The following is a 22,590-nucleotide window of genomic DNA, read 5'->3' on the forward strand; positions in this document are numbered from 1 at the left end:
CTATGGAACTTAATATATGAGGTCATCAGTCCCCTAGAACTTAGAACTACTTACACCTAACTAACCTAAGGACATCACACACATCTATGCATGAGGCAGGATTCGAACTTGCGAACGTAGCAGCACTGCGGTTCCGGACTGAAGCGCCTAGAACCGCTCGGCCACAACGGCCAGCACAGTGTTGCAGCATAGCAGATGACGTCAGAAGTAGGCTTCAGAGGCTAGTAGTTGTAAACTACAGTCTGCTTGTGGCGTTTAAAATTATGTTTTATTTAATTTTGAAGTTACTTTTAATTTGTGCTTAAATTGAGGTAAGCATTTCAAAATTTAATGTCCAATGTTCTTCGACAGTATGTTTTCCAGTGCACCTTTCATGACGTTTAGAGAATTGACGAAGTCATTAAAAACTGATCCCCCACACGGTATCTGAGTGGAGTTATATAGACAGATTACCAAGGGGCAATGTCGATTGGATGTAGATATTTCCACATGCTCTAAACATCAGGAAAATCTTCTTTACACTATAAGTAATGTCTCATACCTAATTTCAGAGGGTGAACACAAGAAAACAAGGACTAAATGGACTGAAGAAATCAGAAACAGCGTATCAAATGGAGATTACTAAGAATTACGTTTCTGATCGAATAAAATCAAATTCAACAAAGTGACGTCCCTTGTGGAGAAGATCTGTTTTTTGCTGATGAACAAGAGTAAGAGTTAGTCAACCATGTCAGTACAATGGCAAAATTATTGTATAACATTTTCCTGGTTGACTTGCGATAAATTGCCTGTGACTTTTTCGGAAACCAACTTCAAACAAAATTTCAATAAAACTACCGAAATGGATGGAGAAGAATGAGTTTTTAATTTTAAAAGGAGAAATCCAAAGACGAGCGTAAGAAAACTGTCAGCAATGAGTATCAACAGAGTTGTATTATTAAGTAATGCTGAAGTTCATTCTTTTTTATCCCTGAACACCGCTTTCGAAAAATATGCTGTGTTTGTATTTTGACACGTGTTAAGATAGTTAAATGTGTAACATTTTTGGAAGAGGAGTTTTTTCCTATCCATATGTAACGGTTCGAGCATTGACGAAATCATTAAAAACTGATCCCCAAACTATGTCTGTGTGGAGTAATATCGACAGACTACCAAAGGCAATGTCGACAGCATGTCGATATTTTCACGTGCTCCTAACTTCAGGAAAATGTTCTTTACACTCTAAGTAGTGTCTCATACCTAATTTCAGAGGGTGATCACAAGAACACAAGGACTAAATGGACTAATAATCCATAAACAGAGTATTAGAGGAGTTGGTATTGTCCTGTAAGAGCATCTACATTAAGAGGTACTCGGGGCTGTAGAGATAGATTAAGAAAATGATTCTGTAGCTCGGACGGTATTCAACATTCCTCAGTTTTTCTGCTACAGTTGTACGTCTAACATTCCTAGGTCACGCATGGTCCCAAGAATTTTTCCATGGAAATGAAAGACTCAAAAGCAAAACGAAAATTTCCTTAAGGTATCGGTATCCCCACGGTCTCCCCTTCACACCGCTTCGGGGGCCTAAATGTTGTTAAACAGTGTATTTATTTTTCATACAGAGTCTAGAATAAAGTACGCATCTTGCCTTGGATGCATTGCTTATGACAATACCGTCCATTTCGGCAAAATATGAACGAGAGCGTAGTAATATGTCGAATACTTCGTCATCAGCGTTGCAATAGTGGTGGCATACTCGTTAAAATAGAGACCAGCCTAGCAGAACACATCATTTGCTACTAAATCCTGATACTGCAGAGGGAGTTGCGTAAAGAAATTGTAAGAAAAGTAAGCACGTGGGCTTGGAAGCTACTTACCGAGATGTTTGATGTCAGTTGAGTAAAACACAAGAAATTTTGACTGTCATTCATCGTTATTATCTCGTCAACATCCAACATTTACCTCAAGTAAATGGTTTTGTACTGAATTCAGAAGATTGCCTGTATAGGACTGGATTTTTGATAGAGTAATATTCCAATTTAAATGCAGTAGCACATGAATTTCATAAGAAAGGTCGCTGTTCTTATGAACTACATTATGAGAACCATATTCCCCTGTAGACGGAAGGGAGAGTGTCATTACTTTTAATTAGCATCATCGATTGGGTTCGGTTACTCCGAGCTGCTCCAACGGACGACTTTCATATTTTATTCGCCTTGCCGTGTTCCGTTTGTTTATGTTATATAACCCAGACATCAGTAAATGTAAAAGACTATAAATGAATCAGCTGCAGAATTTTGCAGCATTGCTCGATTATTTAAGACCCATTATCAGGTTTGTAATTGTACCACTTGCGTCTTTGTATATAATACAAGTCTCCTTCAATCTAATGGCTGTAAGAGGGTGAACGTCCAAGAGTAGCCTTCACTTGCTGATCTGTCGTGGTGCGGTAGTCAGAGTATATGGTCCACTGCGTATTTGTCCGCAAGTCGTCGTAGGAAGCGAAAACGTAGTCACCGGGACTAGCATCGAAACTAGATGGCGAAGGGAGTAGCAGAGGATATCGGTCGGCCTCTGACTTGGGCAGAGAGCGGGCAGTCGATCCTCAAGCTGAACATACGCCATCTGTGGTTATGTGGCGTGTGGCCGTTACCCGGTTGCTGGCTGTACGATGCGTACGCCATTATGGGCCTAATAGTAGGTGCCGTCAACGCGGTAGAGAGTGCGGTGTCGCTCTACTTCTACTGGGGAGACATGGAGGAGACCACGCTGCTGCTTACCAGTAGCGTCAGCAATGGCTGCGGCACCGTCAAGATGGCTGTCTTCATGCGGAACCAGCGGCAGTACTTCGCGATGGCCAGACGCGTAGAGATGATGATGTCTATGCAGAACGAGTACACCTCCGAGGACCCTGCCCTGGATGAAATTCAGCAGGTAGCCCACAAACGCGGCTTCCGCCTCACCCTCTTCTGGACGCTGTTGATGTTCTCGCAGTACTTCGTGTGGTACCCGATGCCGTTCTACGCGCACCCGGGAGAGCGGCGCCTGCCGTTCGCACAGCACGCCTGGGACAACAACACCAACCAGTACGCGTTGTCCTACTTTCTGCAATGCGCAGCGTCGGCGCGCGGCACCCAGCTCAGTTGGAGCCTCGACCTGCTGTTCGTGTCCGTCATGCTTCTCGTGGCCGCACAGCTGGAGATACTCTCGCGGCGAATTACCAGCCTGAAAGAGGAGAGCCACGAAGGAAAGGCAGCAGCAGTCGGGGAGAAGAGCGTGAAAGGCATGGCGGCAAACATTTACGATAGCATGTACGACAATTTGCGTCTTTGCATTGAAACTCATCAGAAACTTCTCAGGTATGCTATATAAACTGGGTAACTTGTTTCACACATATTTGGGTAAGCACTGCTAAACATTTGTGAAGAATGAACGCTCATTAGTGCATTGCGTACACTGTTTTACCAATATTTGCTTCGAGTGTTAAAAACGACTACATATGAAAAAGTGTTAAGACAAATACATTGCTGTAATGTTCAGTCATAGCACATTGTCGCGACTCTTACGCGCCGGGGCCGGCCGCAGTGGCCGTGCGGTTACAGGCGCTGCAGTCTGGAACCGCAAGACCGCTACGGTCGCAGGTTCGAATCCTGCCTCGGGCATGGATGTTTGTGATGTCCTTAGGTTAGTTAGGTTTAACTAGTTCTAAGTTCTAGGGGACTAATGACCTCAGCAGTTGAGTCCCATAGTGCTCAGAGTCATTTGAACCATTTTTTTTTACACGCCGGCCTGGGCGCTACAGTCTCGAACCGCCCGACCGCTACGTCTTAGGTTCGAATCCTGCCTCGGGCATGGATGTGTGTGATGTCCTTAGGTTAGTTAGGTTTAAGTAGTTCCGAGTTCTAGGGGACTGATGGCCTCCGAAGTTAGGTCCGATAGTGCTCAGAGCCATTTGAAACATTTTGACTCTTACGCAGAACTAGTGGTTGTCCATAACTAAAGTTCCAGTTTCATAACATTGTAGAAAGAGAACTATTACTCAGAATGAAGTCAAATTTGAACAGAATCTTGTTAAAGCAGGGAGAAACGTCATGCAAAAAATAAAATAACATAGAAATAAAAAATAGAAAGTTACCGATAGATGAAATTACATTGAAATGAATACCCTTAGCTGCATACAGGCGTTGATATACGTCAACACGGACAGATGATTATGTGTACTCCGACCGGAAATCGAAACCTGGATCAAATGGTTCAAATGGCTCTGAGCACTATGGGACTTAACATTTGTGGTCATCAGTCCGCTAGAACTTAGAACTACTTAAACCTAACTAACCTAAGGACATCACACACATCCATGCCCGAGGAAGGATTCGAACCTGCGACCGTAGCGGCCACGCGGTTCCAGACTGAAGCGCCTAGAACCGCACGCCCACACCGGCCGGCGAAACCTGGATCTCCTGCTTACATGGCAGACGCTGTATCCATCTTTTCTTTTTTTTCATTTTGGTCGTTGCTGATCGTTGTGTTTGCTCGTAGCGGTCGTCACATGACATCCGTTAAAGTTCGTTTGTTGATCCTTCCACTCTGTTTTCTTATTGCAGAGGCCAACCAGCTCTCTGACCGAACACGCTGAGCTACCGTGCCGGCACCCATCTGGCACACTTCCCGTGAGACCCAGACTCTCAGCTTATTGTCCCGCACTATATTCATAGTGCCCTTGCCTATTATACTCATAACTCGCGGCTTTACTGCCGATACCCGTAAAAGTTCTGTTTGTGCATCCGCGCAGAAGAAGAAGATGGTCAAATGGCCGGTGAGCCTGAACTAAAAAATACGGAGATGGTATCTGTTCTTTCGGACATGTCCGAATGCCGATAGATGATGCTGTAAGCGTCTTATCAGAAATGTGTTCGGCTACGTATGACAGCTGAATCTCAATACGACGATGATTTAAGTTGCGCATCGGATCATCCGTACTGTTCAGCGTGCTTGACTGCAGAACTTCTGCAGCCAACAGTGCTGGCACTGTGTTAGGTAAGCCCTTTCACCATGAAAGAGTTGTAGGTAATAGGATGGGAAAAATCGAATAAGAAGCAAAATGGCATCGGTTTCTAACTGTCCTGTAACTGGCGCAAAGCGGGTTCGATATGCCGTCCACCATTTTCTGCCAAAAGTTGAACTCGAGAAAGTGATAAGTTCCTGTGGGACAAAACTGCTGAGGACATCGGTCCCTAGGCTTACACGCTGCTTAATCTGACTTATATCCCCATCCAGTGACGCCCCTGGGCTGACAGGATGACACGGCGTCCGGTCGGTACCGTTGGGCCTTTTCAAGGCTGTTCGGACGGAGAGAGTTAAGCTAAACTAACTTAAGGACAACACACACTCCCATGCCCGATAGAGGGCTCGAACCTCCGACGGGGGGAGCCGTGAGAAACGTGGCAAGGTGCCTCAGACAGCGCGGGAAACAACGTGTTCCACACACTTCAGTTCAGCTACGTTCGTAGTTCGAACAATGAAGAAACAAGAGTAGGTGATACGGGCGGACAGGTTGTAGGGGAATACCGGCTGATGATTCCAGCATTTCCGAAATGCCTCTGCAGCCGCTGTTTCACTGGCTGTGCAGTGTGCGGAGGAGCGCCATCTTGTATAAAAGTGATCCTACCCACTCATCCACGCTGTTGAAGGGTTGGAATGGCGTTGATGCGCAAAAGACTCTCATAGCGTTGACCTGTGACGATACGGGTGACAGGACCCGCAGGACTCATCTCCTCCAAAAAATACGGCCCTACGATAAAGAATGCCATCAAACGCACCACACAGCCACTTTTGCAGAATGAAGCGGTACCGGCTGATGTGCGTGCGGATGTTCCGTTGCTCAAATTCTGTAACTGCGTTTATTAATACGTCCTTGGGGGTGGAAATCGTCTTCCGCTGTCCACAGAATCTTCCACGCCAATACATTGTTTACTTCCAAGCGAGCAAAAAATTCGACAACGAAAGTTTGACCTGCTGGCAGGTCGGCAGGACGGCACGCCTGAACGTGGGTGATTTTGTATGGAGGAGAATCCAGGTTGATTCATAGGATTTTGTGCACTGTGTTTGTAGGCATGTTCAGTGTTCGGGTGATTCCCCATGCACTGCTTGTTTACACACAACTGCTCCACCCCTGCTGCAATGCTGTGGCCACATCTTCAGCAGACGTCGGATTAACTGTTTTCCTCCCTCTGCTATACTGCACTTAAAAAGAACCTGTCTTTTCGAATTTTGCAATTATTTTCTCCATACCCTTAGCAGACATCGGAAAAATGCCTTTTTTCATACGCTTGAGCGTGCGGAACTTCTTCGGGGCTAGTAGCATCGTTCTTATCCTTTACCACTAGCGCGTTATCCATCATGGAGACAGTGATGTTGGGCATGAGGGACGCAAAGTGAGGAACAGCCACATGTCACGCATCTGCGGTATTCATATTCTGATTTTCAGACCGCCAACTATTGGTCAAATTTATATGATTTTTTTTCGTTCCGTGACGTTTTTCCCTGCTTCGATAATATGCTGTTCAAACTTGCTGTCATTCTGAGCAGTGGTTCCCTTTCTACAGCGTTTTGAAACTGGAATTTTAATTATCAACACATTGTATATTAAGGGAAATGGATTATATAAACTGAGATAAAGTTAAGAATATACTAGCTTCTTTTTCCAAAACTACTTCTCCGCAGCTTCTGTAAACTGTTTACAGATAATGTCCATGAGTGTACTATTTGATTCAGTTACCTTGGCTGATACATTCAAAAGTCTTTTGATGTTTGAAAGAGCACTAAAAACGTTAGTGTAAGTCGATGACATTACAATCCTGTCAGAGACAGGATTTGATTTAGAACGGAAGAAATGGATTTAACTTGATAAGAGGTTATAGGAACAATACAACAAAAAAGAGAGCTATGGAGTGTTTTGCTACATGGGCAGAAGTAGCTAACACCCTCACCGTCAAAGCGGAAGTAAAATGTGGGTTGTTAATAATAAAATATAAAGATATTACCAAAAAGAGAAATACGCTAATACCGTATATGAAACTTGTATTACCACGTCGTTTCTGAAAAATGTAACATATATGAAGAACGGTGCAGACAATAAGCATTTGAAATGTGATGCTACAGGAGAATGCTGAATATTAGCTGGGTAGATCAGGTAAACACTCAAAAGTTACAGAATCGAACTGAGGAGAAAAGAAAATTATGGTACAACTTATAATCGGACTAATGCCTTAGGAACTGCAGTACTAACGTAAGTAGTACCGTTAGATTCTGATTTAATAGAACTGTACCCCATTTTCAGTAAACTGATGACCTTGCCTAATGCAAATCACTTCGAATAAAACGAACGTGTTCACCAAAACTGCCGATCGTATTGTCTCCACAGGCCTGAATGTATCTCGCGCACGACTCCAAGACACCAAGTGTCTTTCAAGCGATGCCCAAGCATGGCATCGCTAACAGCTAGAGTGAGTGGACGCCAGACAAGGTAACACACGCTACTGCAATATAATCTCAAAGAGGCACAGACCAAAGATCCTAGACAGAAAATGGGTAGATCTTTTACAATTGTTAGGAATGAATAGTGTGCAAGTTACTGAAATTAAGACTATCGAGGAATTCTAAGCTCCGTTTAACAAGCTACTTTCATCACCCTATGCATCTCGAAAGAAATATGTTGTAGTCTGGTCTGCAGTGGACTAGTAGAGCACATTAGAAGCTGACCTCAGTCACCTAGAACTGGATCGGCAGTTGGTGGAAGTCAGCTGGTTGGTGGCCCACCAGTTGAAAGCCGTCAGTTCGACTCTCAGTGGTAGGCCTAAATGCAGCATGCAGTCTGGTAAGTTAGTGAAGGCAGCACACAACAGCAGCAGGTAGATGACCCATTTCAGGATAATGACTGCCATAGAATTCCTTATGTAGCTGGCTGCATTTAGTGATTTATCATAATTGAGTAAATGCTCAGCACTTATGGAGGTTTGACACATAAATATCTTGACAGGCTAGCATCGCTTTTCACACAGAACATGGCCAAGCTTGATGACAAACTATGCCACGTGGTAACCACAGTCAGTGTTATCCATCCATGATTGTTGCTTCTGCTGTGTCGGTGGAGCTCAGCCATGCTAGTGGCTCTCAAACACAGATGAGTGGCAGCGTTGCAAATGGCATGGTCTCGGCGGAAGCCCTTGCTACGTCAGCTGTGGGCGTTCATTCCAAAAAATGCATGGATATCCTTTCTCTTTCCTGCTCCCCTGACACTTCTTATGTCAAGTATTTTTGAATTCTCCTGTTGACTCGGCAATCTCAAGTCAACTGAAGCCATGGCACAGCAATTGGTTCAACATGGATTAACCAAATGCTCACTACAAGTTGGCTGATGAATGTGAATAATTTTTTGGATAAAGTAAGAAGTGGGATAGTGAAACTACGATTGCAGAAAGAACATTGGAGGTGCAACTATGTGTGACTGAAATGAAGAGCAGTTTCCTTGGAGCTTGTGTATATAAGGGCGCAAGGATGAATTACCATCCGGCAGTAAACCCGTGAGAACCCTATATAATGTTTGCCCAAAGAAAAAGGGGACAGCAGTTACATGTAAATAAGCTTTCATAACAATATTACAATTACACTTCATTTGGAAAAGTACTACTATACATAATTGTCTCTGATATTGATACATTGGTCTCAGAACACAGGAAGCGAGTGGATGACTTCTATGTAGAAACTCCTGGGATAGTGATGTACCTGTTTCCCATATCACCTTGCATGTCTTTGTCACAGGTGAACATCTGACCTTTTGGAGACCATTTCAAGGAGCTGAATATGAGCGAGTCACATAGGGAGACATCGGAGATGTGAGAAGGATGCCCCAGGAAACCCCTATCGAAATTTATGAAGAAGCTCAATGGTTTTCTTGCTCGCATAACACTCACACTACCAGAATTTTATGTACCATGTAAGATACTGCTCTCTGCACACTCCTTAATTTTGTGATAAATTTGTGATGCACACTTCCCTTCGGCACCAAGAAGTTGAATCTTTATTCTTTATGCTGATTGAGAGGAATCCAGCATGCAACTAAGTGCAGAAGTTACTCTACAGAAATGAGGAAACTGCTAATGCAACTAGGAATACCACCACAGCATGCCTCAGAAAAAGATTATGAACAACATTGTTGCAGCGAAGGTCTCTTTTTCAGTTTGGTGTATGTCTTTCAATTGAGCATATATCTTTATTGGTACTTACCATCGATATCTTCATGTTGTATCACATTCATAATTAAATATCTTGTCATATATTATTTTCGTAACAAATTATTTGCAACACGCATTAATTGACAAAACATATTTTAATCTTTCTAACAAGTTATGTTTTTATAGGGACTTAAGCTCAAAACTTTGATGATTTTATCATAATGTAAACTCATCATAATTCTAAGAGAAAACCATTAACTGTGATTGTAAATACAAAAGTCCTTAATTTGGTAACAAATATACAATTATTTATAGCTGCAATAGAGCGAAATTTTTATATTGTTGAATTTGAAAATTCTACACTGTACAATCAATTTGTGTTTCAAAATGAAAGTACTGTGGCCTTAGCACATGTGTAGTGGCACTAAAGCTACTTTCTTCTTGTTTCAGCTTTATCAGATACCTGGATGACACTATGAGTTCCGTCGTAATGATTCAATTCTGCGTTAGCGTCCTCCTCGTGTGTGTGGCATTATTTCAAGCAACATATGTAAGATTTTTTCAATTTTTAAATGTTGCAAACTAAATGTTACATTATTATCAGTGTGTAAGTTTATGTAACAGCGAATAGCACGTGGATGTGGTCAGTAGTTAGTGGATATAGTGAGCAGTCTGTGGTTAAAGTCACATGGTGGCATGTACTTAAAAATGATAAAAACATCTATTCAGTTTATTTTTCAAAGTGAATTTCAATCGCTATATTATAGATATACCGCAGATATTCTGCGGAGACAGAGTAAAATCTGAAGTCTTTACAAATGAATGAAAAACGTTACTGATGAAGAAAATGAGATGAATGTTAGAATGCAAAATACTGTGTATTCTACTTCACAGATTGCTGTTAGTGAACAAAATTTACATTGTTGAGCTTGCAATAAATCCTCATGAAGTCCATTAATAGCCGATTCACAGGTATTAAGAGCTGTTGCAGTACGATGCAGGGAAGTATGGTGCAATCTTCCCAACTCATAGGAACCACACTCCACTTGCCATTTACACATTATAAAACAGTGATACAAACAGGCATTGTAGTTAATAAAATAAGTTATAGCTGCTACTAATATGTTCAAATTTCATTTATTACCTCACAACAGATTTCGGGAATTAAATTCACAGCTTCACACGAGAAACCTTATATGTTCAGGAACATATTACTTCACAGATCTTGGCTCACTGGTTAATTGTATAAGCGTATATACGTGCACATGCTTCCCATCTCCATTTCAGGTAGTTTATAAATTTTTTATTACCATTTCAAAAAATCACTGTTGTGTGAGGGAAGCGGTAAGATCCTCTAGCTTCAGGTGGCACTCCTGTTCTTGGATATCAGTGGAAATCAAATGCACATACCAATAAAATTTCGATTTGAAACACTCACTTAAAGGATAAAAAATTGCAGCTAGCTGCATACTGCATAAGTAAAACTGCATCAGTCATCCAGTATATGTAAATGTAAAACAGGTGACAGATTGCGAAAGCATAATGCAACGGCAACAAGAACTGAAAACTGCGTCACACCATGGTTGAAAAAGAGAGTAATCCATCACAACTTATAAAATAACCATCGTTACGTTATATTCTCAACTAGTATTTTATTTTTGTCAACAACGAGTACATGTAAAGCGACAATGGCTATGTTATATGTTATGATAGACTACTCTCTTGCCACCTAGGGTGTGGCATTTTTCAGTTACTGTTGCCGTTGGGTAAACGTTTCTCAGTGTGTCACCTGTTTTATATGAAGGACAAGTGATGGAAGTTTACTTAAGCAACTTTACCCCCTTCTTTACCTGCGTCTCGTAAGATTTTGAGTTACGAGCTGGTTCACCCTTAATGACTTAATATCATATTATCTTACTCTGGTTGTTTTTTAATAGGAATGCACGTTTTTTGCCTAATGTTCACTGTTGATACCGTTCAATGAATATGTAGCTGCAATTTCGATATGAAGATGGTTGTTATATAAACTGAGAGTAGTCATCATATTTTAATTGTCCATTGTAAACCCCGGTCCACGTGGTAAAATTTTTTTGAACTTTTTTAAAATTTTAATGAAGTCGAAGAAAAGACCCTATCAGATCACTCGCTATTGTGTTGCCCTGACTAGCAAAGCCATCCACATCTGTAACTACACCTACTGTGTATAGACTAATATGCAATTCACAGTGCTTAGAATATGGTTGATAGAAACTCTTTCACACTGTTTATCGACCATTCTGCTGCTGAATAGCACACGGGAAAAATGAAAACCTAAGTCGTTCTTGTGAGCTCTGATTTCTCTGATTCTGACAGGTCTGATGCATCCCGCAACGTACTCCTCTCGTGCGTCAACGCAGTAGTACTTTAACCCTTCGTTCTAAATTATTTTGCCGAATGTATTCTAATCTCAGTCTTCCTCTACAGTTTCTCCCCTCTACAGTTCCCTATAGTACAGTGGACGTTATTCGCTGCTAATTCAAGAGGGTCTGGACAGGTTGGTTATCACTATTTTATATACAATAAAATTTACTCATATGATACGTACCTTATATCAGAAACTATAATGAATAAAATTTTTTAAAAATTGTGGCATGTAGGTTACACGCTTCTACCAGTTTTAACAGAAGAACCTCTAAAACATTAATTAATTTTAAGATAACAATTGTTTTTGTAAAAAGCAGACAACAAAATAAAAAAGAAACTATATTTTTCTGTGTACGTGAGACTGTAACCTCTTAGAGATTACAAAACAGGAAAACCGCTGTGTTTAGATACGCATAATACTCACATTAGTGTATCCTGTAATTTTGGAGAAATTCTGATGAGCAGAAGCTGAGAAAAGTAAATTTTATTCCTAAAAAATACAACTTCCGGGAAACAGCGATTAAGGTTGTCAATTCACTCCAGCTCCATAAGATGGGTTGTCTACATTATGTCCATCTGATCTTACAATGTCCATTTTCCTACTCTTCTGGGTTGTCTTGCCCTTGTTTAGCGGTCTCCAAAAGCTCTCCTGATGGCCCTAACTCCCCCTTTATCGAAAATTAACATTTGTTACCCATGAAACGACCAGCAACTTGTAGCGGTCTTTCCAGTACTTCTCAGCTTGCAACATTTCCTTCTTTGAACGTTGTCACTGGAACAAAGACACCAAAATTCAGAGTAGTAATTGACACAGATACTTTATTCGGAATTCTGGCCCAGATTACGCTGTTGATGGACTCGTTAGGATTCTGGATGTGACCATGAAGATATTGCTTCCAGAGTCTTTCAGCTAATAGATCTCTGAAAGTTTCCTTCAGGACCTCTACTATGACAACAGGTGTAGCTGGTGTGTGAGTAAATTTCCCAATATTTTGTTGTCCCCTATTGTATTTGCACCACGAATCACTTCATGTAGGGAGGCCATCGGCCATGAATGTCTGAATGTTTTTATTGGCTGTTGAAGAGAGGTGAAACAAAATTGCCCGTACAGCTTTTCTCATGTCATCTCGTTTGATGGCTATGCCATTTAATTTTGGATTTTATCGATCATAGATTCTGTGAGTCTATTCTTGTCATTTAATCCTCTGCCATTTTCCAATTTCTTCCTCTTGTATGCAGTTTTCACTCGTATAGCCGCACACGCATTTGCTTTTGCACAGACTTGTGCTCTCCAGTTTAGTTACAGTTACATTTTCTCATCATGACTTCTCCCCTCCAAGTGCTCTGAAGAGTTTTGAAATCTCATGTCCAAAATAAATGACGAATCTTACCTTCTTCAGCTGTTCAGATTCTTGGAATATGTTCGTGCCTACACAGTGTTTCCTTTACATGAATGAAGAAACCAGAAATAAGGCACTGATATAAATTTTGTGTGGCACTGGAAAGGGGAAATTCCACAAATTAAGGTAAATGAAAAGAAACAAAAATCGAAAATTTCAAGGTTTCAGATGGTACAGGCTCCTTTAAACAAGTACGCTACTGTCCCGTCCCTCTTCTTGTCTGTGTTTTCCATAATTTTCTTTCTTCACCGATAAACATTCTCACGCCTTACGTTAGATAAGTATGAGTCAGTAAGATGTATATGCATTCTCAGGGAAAAGTTGGTGACGGACACTGTGTGGAAAGACCTCGCCACAACGAAAACCGACTTTGATTTAATGATTGCTACGCCAGTTCTATTATAGCCGTATTAGATGTTGGGGTGAATGAAATGGCTGAGTGATTTTCTTCTGCAGTCAAGTGGAGCCGTAGGTGATGAAGACAGCTAAATGTTATCAAAGTTCTTTATCGTTTGCATAAACAGATGTGTTGCAGGGTACCTGCAGGAAGCAGTCAGTGTGTGACAGTCGTTGAACCTTAGAGCCTGGAAAACCAGTGTGGAAGCGCCACAGCAAGCGTTTGTTTTGGAGGCAGCTGGAGGAGAGTTACCATGACTCGCGCATTCAATCCAGCAGCTGTAGCTTGGTCAGGATGGTCTCACTACAACCCAGTGTCGCATGACCAGAGTGAGGCAGTTGAGTGGTGTACGCAGCAGGAGAAGGCAGTGTTGCCCAGGTTTCTGGACTTTGGAATGATGGCCAGAGTTTATTGGTGTCAGTGGGTCACCGTGGTATGGATTTGGGTGGCCTTCAGTTCGTAGACCATGAGGTGCTGACATGATCCGCAGCAGTTGGTGTTGTGGAGATGGTGGCAGAGTGAAGGTGATCCGATGCACAGCAAGCAGTCGTTGCTTCGCAGCCCAGCTGGAATGATGATAGCTTTATCAGGAATAGATCGTCAACCGAAATGCGGAGATCATCACAGAGTGGACGTCAGCGCTTAGGTTTGCAGTGCTGACGACTTGCTTGCTAGCCCGGGAATGTATACATTGCCATATCGAATTTTTATAATTACAGAAGACAAGTACTTCTGTATATTGTAGTGTTGTCGAGACTTCCGAGGGGTTTATCTATTGAATACGCAGCAGGTAGCTGGAATTGCTACGCAGCCTGGCTTTGTCTCACACCTTGGATACAGCACTGAGTTTCTGTCTTGGCTTGTGTCGTTCCGTATCATATGCAACCGCTTCCGCCTCTTTTTCACGGTAATGGAAAACGAACTGCCTTTCTCTGAACTATTTCAGTGTCTTCCATCAATTGTGTCTGATAAGGATCCAATGAAACATAACGATATTCGAGAAGAGGGCAGCCTTTTGGGGATATTAGTTACATGTCCTAAGTGTTATGTCAATAAAACGCGGACGTCACTTCGCCTTCCCCACAACATGGTAAAAATTTAAAGTTGTTCACAGTTTTAATCCCTAGTTATTTAGTTAAACTGACAACCTTAAAATTTTGGTGATTTATTCTGTAACGTAAATGAAACAGTTTTCTGTTTAGTGCTCACAGATATCTTGTCCAAACTATTCTGAAATTCGTTTTTATTATCTAATAACTTTACAAGACGTTATACAACAGCATCTACAAACAATCTAAAAGGGTTCTCAGTGGTTTCCTAAAACGGTTTATGCATTAGAAACAAGAGAGGATCTGTTATAACACTTCCTTGTGGAATGACAGATGGGACTCGCAGTCGATGGCTTCTCTCCCTCTCTGTCAATCTCATAGCAATCGCGAACTTAAGCGTACTTCCATTTCGAACTCACAACTCAAAAAATGTTCAAATGTGTGTGAAATCTTATGGGACCCAACTGCTAAGGTCATCAGTCCCTAAGCTTACACACTACTTAACCTAAATTAGCCTAGGGACAAACACACCCACCCATGCCGGAGGGAGGACTCGAACCTCCGCCGGGACAAGCCGAACAGTCCATGACTGCAGCGCCCTAGACCGCTTGGCTAATCACGCGCGGCGAACCCACAGCTTCAATCCCAACTGTCCTCGTCTTCTTGTTTCGCTTAAAACACAGATTGTATTTAAACATAACTGGGAATTGTATGTAAATTAATTTGCAATAAGTTATTACATTGTAAAAATGTTCGCTGTAGGAATAACTTGCAACTAATTTACATAACAAAATACGCTCATGAACTAATCATATCTGTATGAACGAAGAAGATCAACAAATAAGAAAAAGAATTTTCACCAAAACAATGAACAATAATTTAGTGGCCGGCCGCGGTGGTCTCGCGGTTCTAGGCGCGCAGTCCGGAACCGTGCGACTGCTACGGTCGCAGGTTCGAATCCTGCCTCGGGCATGGATGTGTGTGATGTCCTTAGGTTGGTTAGGTTTAAGTAGTTCTAAGTTCTAGGGGACTGATGACTGCAGCAGTTGAGTCCCATAGTGCTCAGAGCCATTTTTTGAATAATTTAGTAAACATCGACTAATCAGAACGGATATTTACCTACTAATAGAAATTTCCGTTCCACATGGACGAGTGATATGTGTATGAAGGTAACATGAGTAAGGTGATGCAATTAAACTAAAACGAAGAGAGTCTTCGTGCTTATCCCAGTGTGTGAGTACTGCAAAACAAGTGCGGTGCTCATTCCAAGTTTCTTGATACATTGGGTTAAATAGCGAGGAGCGTTATTCCATCCCTCTCGAATAATTCCACGCCTCTTTACTATCCTACACTGCATTAGGGCTGTTATTGCACCACACGGTCAGTAGGTTGTAATATACTCGGTTCACAGATAAACTAGCTTCTCACGGATGATTTGTGAAATTCAGTTATATATGGGACAAAGTCGTGGTATGGTGGCTACTCAGAAACAGCGAGAAACGTATGTGCTGGAGGCAACACGTGACTCTGTCTCTGCCCGTCGTTGTGGCCCAGCGGTCCTAGGTGCTTCAGTCTGGAACCGCGCGACCGCTACGGTCGCAGGTCCGAATCCTGCCTCAGGCATGGATGTGTGTGATGTCCTTAGGTTAGTTAGGTTTAAGTAGTTCTAAGTTCTAGGGGACTGATAACCTCCGATGTTAAGTCCCATAGTGCTCAGAGTCATTTGAACCATCTTTGACTTTGCCTCTGCGTAGCAAGTGGTTGCTCCCCAGCTCATTGAGTTGGACACTTCGACTCCCTCATGGTGACAGAGTCAGTTCTCTTCTGTTATGTAGTTCTTGAAGATTTATATAAATTCTGTACCAAATGTCTAGCTGATATATACAAAGCTTCATAAAACTGACGCAAACAGGCCCTGTCTGTCCCCAAGACCGAAAATTAAAACACGTTTGTACAGTCTGAGAAAAAAAAAAAAAACTCTACTCCAGTCAATGGATTTGTCTGTACATGTACTTCACATTTACCGAATCCCTCCTCATTCGGATAATTCCTTCCTGATACTTCGTCCTTGTTTTATTTCAGAGTGTATAGTTAGTTCATTTTGATTCCTTTCTTTCAGGTCCAACAGAACTGTAAATAGTATTGATTAGAATTTATGGATGAACCCCGAACTTGGATGAATCTTTAAAATATATGTGAAATGGACTGATTAAAAATAAGATAAGAATGCCTATAACTGATAAGCCATCTTTATGAAGCAATCTTCCAACGTTTTCTGAAATTACAATCATTTGATTGTCTGTACATCTACTTCACATCTACCGATTTTCACCTCATTCGGATAATTCCTTCGTGGTGCCTCGTTGTTGTTTTGTTTCAGAGTGTATATCCAGTTCATTATGGTTCTCTTCTCTGAGGACCAATATAGCTGTAAATAGTATTGATTAGAGTCTGCAGATGTGCCACGAACTTAAATAAATCCTTAAAAGATATGTAAAGGGGGTAAATTAAAAATAAGACATAATGCTTATAACTGATAAGCTGCCTTTATAAGGTTGGAAGAAATACAGAAAGGACATAACTGTCTGCAAATAGGAGAAATGTGTAAGTCTCTTTATTGTGGACATCATGCCATCCATGGCGACAGCGAAGCGAATAAAATAACTTACTGTTTACATATAAAATACCCATGACGATAGGAAACTCAAAGATGGAGAGATGATAAAAACCCCTTCGATGGAGCTGTCCACGTTATTGTGCTTCGACGAAATTTCTGCATGAGAAAATTTTTTCTATTGAATAATGTCTTTGTAGTGTTGCATCGCTGTCTCACTGTGAGAGATGAATTGTTCCTACACCACTCTGCATTGTAGAAGAGGAAACGGATATCAGCATGAAGGCTAGGCACCACTGAACGACAAGGCTTATTCATGTACAAGAGCAGTCATTCAAGTTGCTGATGAAGTGGAACATGCCAGCCAATATCTCGGAAAGTCTAAAATTGGGAAACCTTACAGTTCCTGCAGCGTTTTTGCGGGATCTGACTAAATAGGAAAAACACAACAAAAGTAGTCATCGCTCTCCAACTGTAATACCTGCTGCTCCAGGCTGTTGCGGGATTTCGGGTAGGCTAGCTGCTGTTTCAGACACATTGGCCAACCAGCTATTATTAATACCGCCCCCCCCCCCCCCCCCCAGTTATCTCACATCAATACCCCTCGTCACATCCAGCAGAAGCAGATCAAAGTGTGTACTGTACACCTTGTGACTCACTTTACAACAGCTGCTGACTACAAGATGGAGATCTCTTGCAGCACAAAATGTTGCAGCGATATACCCTCCACATTTTTATGCTACTTCATTCAAGGTAGTAACAAGTGTATTCATAAAGTTAGGCTACTGATCGGCTTTATTCACAATTTTCCCTTTGCTGTGCCAACAGTAGCTGCAGATTCCTGCCTGAGATGAGATCTGTATGCACTGAGGTTGGTGCCATCACTCCATAGGGCCATATCTGCTGGGAGACTACTAGTTGTCGACTTCTGGTGGGCCCTAAGTTCGAACCTGGGCCAGCTTAATGCTCAAATACACTGATGCAGTTCTTCAGCCCACATAGGCCTACACTGTTGCTAATCATTGCCTTTGCCGGGTGCATACTACCATCTTTGGTCAGGCTGAGGATCATAGCTTAAACACCATATTTCAAGTTGTGTTGTTGCTACAGCCTCGGAGCAGTCAAGCCCCAAGGTTTTTCTACAGTCATCCCATGCCGATTGTACTGTGCTTGCACCTGGCTTTCCCAGTTCTGCAGATTTCATCAACTGTGGCTTCCCATATACATTGCTGTGTGGGTAGAATGTTGTCACTGGCATAACTGTGTGCTTGTGGATGCCTGTGTCAGAAGGCCAACAACGTTCCCTCTGACTACTGATCCATTCTTTTAATGATTAAAGATCTATTATAACTTGGGATTCTTTAATGGCAGTTTGTCATACAATACCAAAAACCACTGCACGTGCAGCCCATGTCCAGGCAGGGTAAAGTCACTCCATCTTGAAGCACCATCAGCCAATACACCAGCCACTGTAGTGATCACCACAATGGAAGCCCACACTAAGCTCATCTGCAAAGAAAAGCGTATTAATGTCTAAGCATATAATCAGTGACCACCTCCCCCCCCCCCCCACCCACTGACTATTGTAGCAGCGCTTGTCTAACTTATACCTACAGAAAAGACCAGAATTCCAAAGCAATTTAAATAATTCTCCAAAATATTAATAACTACTGTCATCGTAACTACGAGCGCCAACTCCAGTCACAGTTCCATGTAAGCAAGCATATAGCATAAAATCCTAGTCTTGTACCATTCTAAGGGACTTCATAATAATTACGGTAAACAAAGCATGCCCTAGTAGACACAGCAGTGCTTGTAACATTCTCTGGCAAATTAGAATGACGCTAGGCTAGCACACACACACACACACACACACACACACACATATATATATATATATATATATATATATATATATATATATATATAGAGAGAGAGAGAGAGAGAGAGAGAGAGAGAGAGAGAGAGAGAGAGAGAGAGCCGGCCGCGGTGGTCTAGCGGTTCTAGGCGCTCAGTCAGGAACCGCGCGACTGCTACGGTCGCAGGTTCGAATCCTGCCTCGGGCATGGATGTGTGTGATGTCCTTAGGTTAGTTAGGTTTAAGTAGTTCTAAGTTCTAGGGGACTTATGACCACAGCTGTTGAGTCCCATAGTGCTCAGAGCCATTTGAACCATTTTTTTAGAGAGAGAGAGAGAGAGAGAGAGAGAGAGAGAGAGCAAGGTTGTCGGATATATATATATATATATATATATATATATATATATATATATATATATATATACAGGGTGAAGTGAAATTCGCGCACTCGGACGGGCTTCGCAGCGCGACTCCTCACATGCCAGCGATAAAAAAATATTTATCACAAAATTTCGTCCAGGAAGTACATCCGGCAGAAAAAGGACTTTAAGAGTGGCAATCTGGCAACACTGTACCCACATATACGGTGACTACATGTGTCAGGACATCTAGTAGAGCTCTACCGTTGGTTCAGTGGCTACAGTTTTGGGTTAGCTTGCAAGTGGTCGATTGTTCGATCCTGGCTTGGGGCGCATTCTTTTTCATTTGCTAATTTCATTCTGACATTTCATACTGCAATATACAAAGTTTCTTAGGTCACATGTACCCTCAATTTCCAACATTTTGTAACGCTGACCATAATAAACACGTAGTTAGACAAATAAGAAATAGATAGTTGAAACAAATGAACTGTCATAGGACAGAATAACTACAAAAGCAACACCAATTTCAGATTCTAAAGATGACAGAACAGTACAATAACACAACGTCTACTTGTCATTTATACTAAATGTAATATGAGCGCTCAGACTCGCACATTAGCAACCAGTGACAATAACAATGTCCGTATTAATGACTGCATGACCTTCACTACAGGATACGTTGTCCTCAGAACAACAGATGCATAAAGCGACCTCCCTGCACGTCCAAACATTTTGCAACCCACCGTTTCACACAGTTCTGGACCCTTTGCAGCAGAGATGCGTCCACAGTAACAAGAGCAGCAGGAACACGCGCTATCAATTCTTCCAGATTCGTCGGCGGAGTAGAGTAAACGTGGCTCTTCAGGTGTCACACGAAGAAATCCAGGGGATTTAGGTCAGGTGAACGCTGCGGCCATAAAACTGGACCTCCACGTCCAAGCCATTTCCCTGGAAATGTTCTGTCCAAATACTGTTGTACATTAATTCCAGAGTGTGGAGGTGCATAATCACGTTGGAACCATATCCTCTGCCAGACATATAGAGGAACATCTTCCAGCGCATCGGGCAGATAGTTTAAGAGGAATGTATGATACCCTCGTTCAGCCAACCGGTTAGGCAACATGTAGGTGCCCAGACCCCTGTCTCCCAGTATTCCGGCCTAGACGTTCATACCAAAGCGAACTTGATATCCAAGGTTGCTGGTGACGTGCGGCTTAACCTCATACGTGGGCATTATGCAAATTAAAGACACCCTCAAGAGCGAATACTGCTTCATCCGAGCATATTACGGTGTTCACGAATTCATAGTTGGCTTCCTGTTGTTGTTGGAACCATTCATAGAACTGCATCCGCTGTTGGCGATCCGTGCGTCGCAAGACACACAGCTGCCGTGCTTCACTGAAGTTCTTGGTGTATGACCTCCAGAATAGTTTTGGAGTACGCGAGTCCATGCACGACCTCTGACACGCAGTGGTGGAAGTATAGAACCTGACTCCCGAAGGCGCAGCTCCAGGCGACGAAACACATTTTTATGTGGATGGCGTTGACGAGGATTTCTAGCGCCATATTAACGAGCAGCAACACCAGCCCGGTTGTCAGATGCACTAAAGACTAGAAGTACATCCACATATTCATCGTTTGTGTATGCTATACGTCTGCCACACTGGTTTAGAGGTTTACAATGAGAAAATTTGATACGGGTACGCATGTACACAGGATTCTGTCACAGGCGCGTTACTCCACTGGCAGCCAGTCTCTGTCTGTTGGACAGCACAGACAGTATAAACACGCCGTCAGTCCTGCGAGCTCTTCTACCTAATGTGCCTTACCCATCTCACAGATATTGTTCTGCATGAGTCATCGCAATACCGTTCATTATGAAATGTTGGGTTTCGAATTACACTAGTTCCCTAACGGTAATGGACAATAGGTGTACACAATACTGTCGACAGAGTAGTAGTAAAAATAATAATATTAATACATTGGGGTACGTACTGCCAGCTGGTGTAGCCGACTGGCTCTAGGCACTTCAGTCTGGAACCGCGCGACCGCTGCGGTCGCAGGTTCGAATCCTGCCTCGGGCATGGATGTGTGTGATGTCCTTAGGTTAGATTGGTTTAAGTAGTCCTAAGTTCTAGGGGACTGATGACCTCAGATGTTAAGTCCCATAGTGTTCAGAGCCATTTGAACCATTTTGAGATTCATACTAAACAGCATGCGGTGATCAAACTCAGTGTTGAAAGGCATAATTGTTGGTACCTTGTTGATAACACATACATATAGTAATCGAGTTTAGACATTGTTCGCAAAGCACGTTGCTAGTTCTACTGGTAACGTGGGCCCTAAGGAAATGTAATGAACCTGAACGAGGCAAGAATAATAACGAGGGTACAAAGAGAACAGGTTTCGCATCTAGAAGATGAAGTGGTGCGAATAATTTCATGCCTAAGACGTGGAAAGGGCTGACCAATCTTCCATTTCTATGACTGAGTTTGTAAGTGCAAATGTTTTCTAGAGGGCCCGCTGCAATGACGATTAAGATGCTAGATACTGTACCACCCGGACTACATTTACCAAATAAAAAACATACGCCTCAAACCAGGATCGAACCATCGACGCCTTGCATGCTAACGCAAAACACTATCCACTGCACCAACTGTACAGTAGTAATAGTTTGTGCTGTTAGAGATAGTTACCATACAAGTGGTTACAGTGTTGCCAGATTGCCACTCTAACGTCGTTTTTCTGCCGAATGTACTCGCCAGACGAAATTTTGTGTCAGACTTTTTTTTAGCGCTGGCATGTGAAGAGTCGTGTTACGAAGCCCGAGTGCGTGAATTTCGCTTTACATATATGTATGGTGGTCCATTGATAGTGACCGGGCCAAATACCTCACGAAATAAGCATCAAACGAAACAACTACAAAGCACCAAACTCGTCTAGCTTCAAGGGGGAAACCAGGTGGCGCTATGGTTGGCCCGCTAGATGTCGCTGCGTTTTTTAAAAATAGGAACCCCCATTTTTTATTACATATTCGTCTAGTACGTAAGGAAATATGAACCAATTGGACCACTTTTTTCGCTGAAATATTAAATGAACTCGATTAACTTGGTGCAACCGCAGGAGACATTCAAAATACAGTAAGGAAAGACAAATAATGTTCTCTTCAGCCCAACAGTAGCATGGCCATAATCACCACAGTGATGACGCCCTCTTATCGTAGCAACAGAATAAAAGACATAGTAAGTGAAGTTGCCTTGGTGAAATACTTCTATACATAGCATAACACAGG

The 22,590-nt window shown here is 42.3% G+C and overlaps 1 protein-coding gene across 1 annotated transcript in view; it reads left to right on the top strand.

Moving 5' to 3' along the window:
- Window positions 1-2,442: 2,442 nt before the first annotated feature.
- The window catches only part of LOC126203807 (odorant receptor Or2-like), a 44,710-nt gene continuing 24,562 nt past the window's right edge, over window positions 2,443-22,590 (top strand). The window contains exons 1-2 of the mRNA XM_049938173.1: window positions 2,443-3,341; window positions 9,666-9,765. Of these exons, the coding sequence (XP_049794130.1) occupies window positions 2,521-3,341; window positions 9,666-9,765 (921 nt within the window). The 5' untranslated portion in view covers window positions 2,443-2,520. The remainder of the gene's footprint in view (window positions 3,342-9,665; window positions 9,766-22,590) is intronic.

This window comes from Schistocerca nitens, chromosome 9, assembly GCF_023898315.1.
Source record: "Schistocerca nitens isolate TAMUIC-IGC-003100 chromosome 9, iqSchNite1.1, whole genome shotgun sequence".
Classification (NCBI taxonomy): domain Eukaryota; kingdom Metazoa; phylum Arthropoda; class Insecta; order Orthoptera; family Acrididae; genus Schistocerca; species Schistocerca nitens.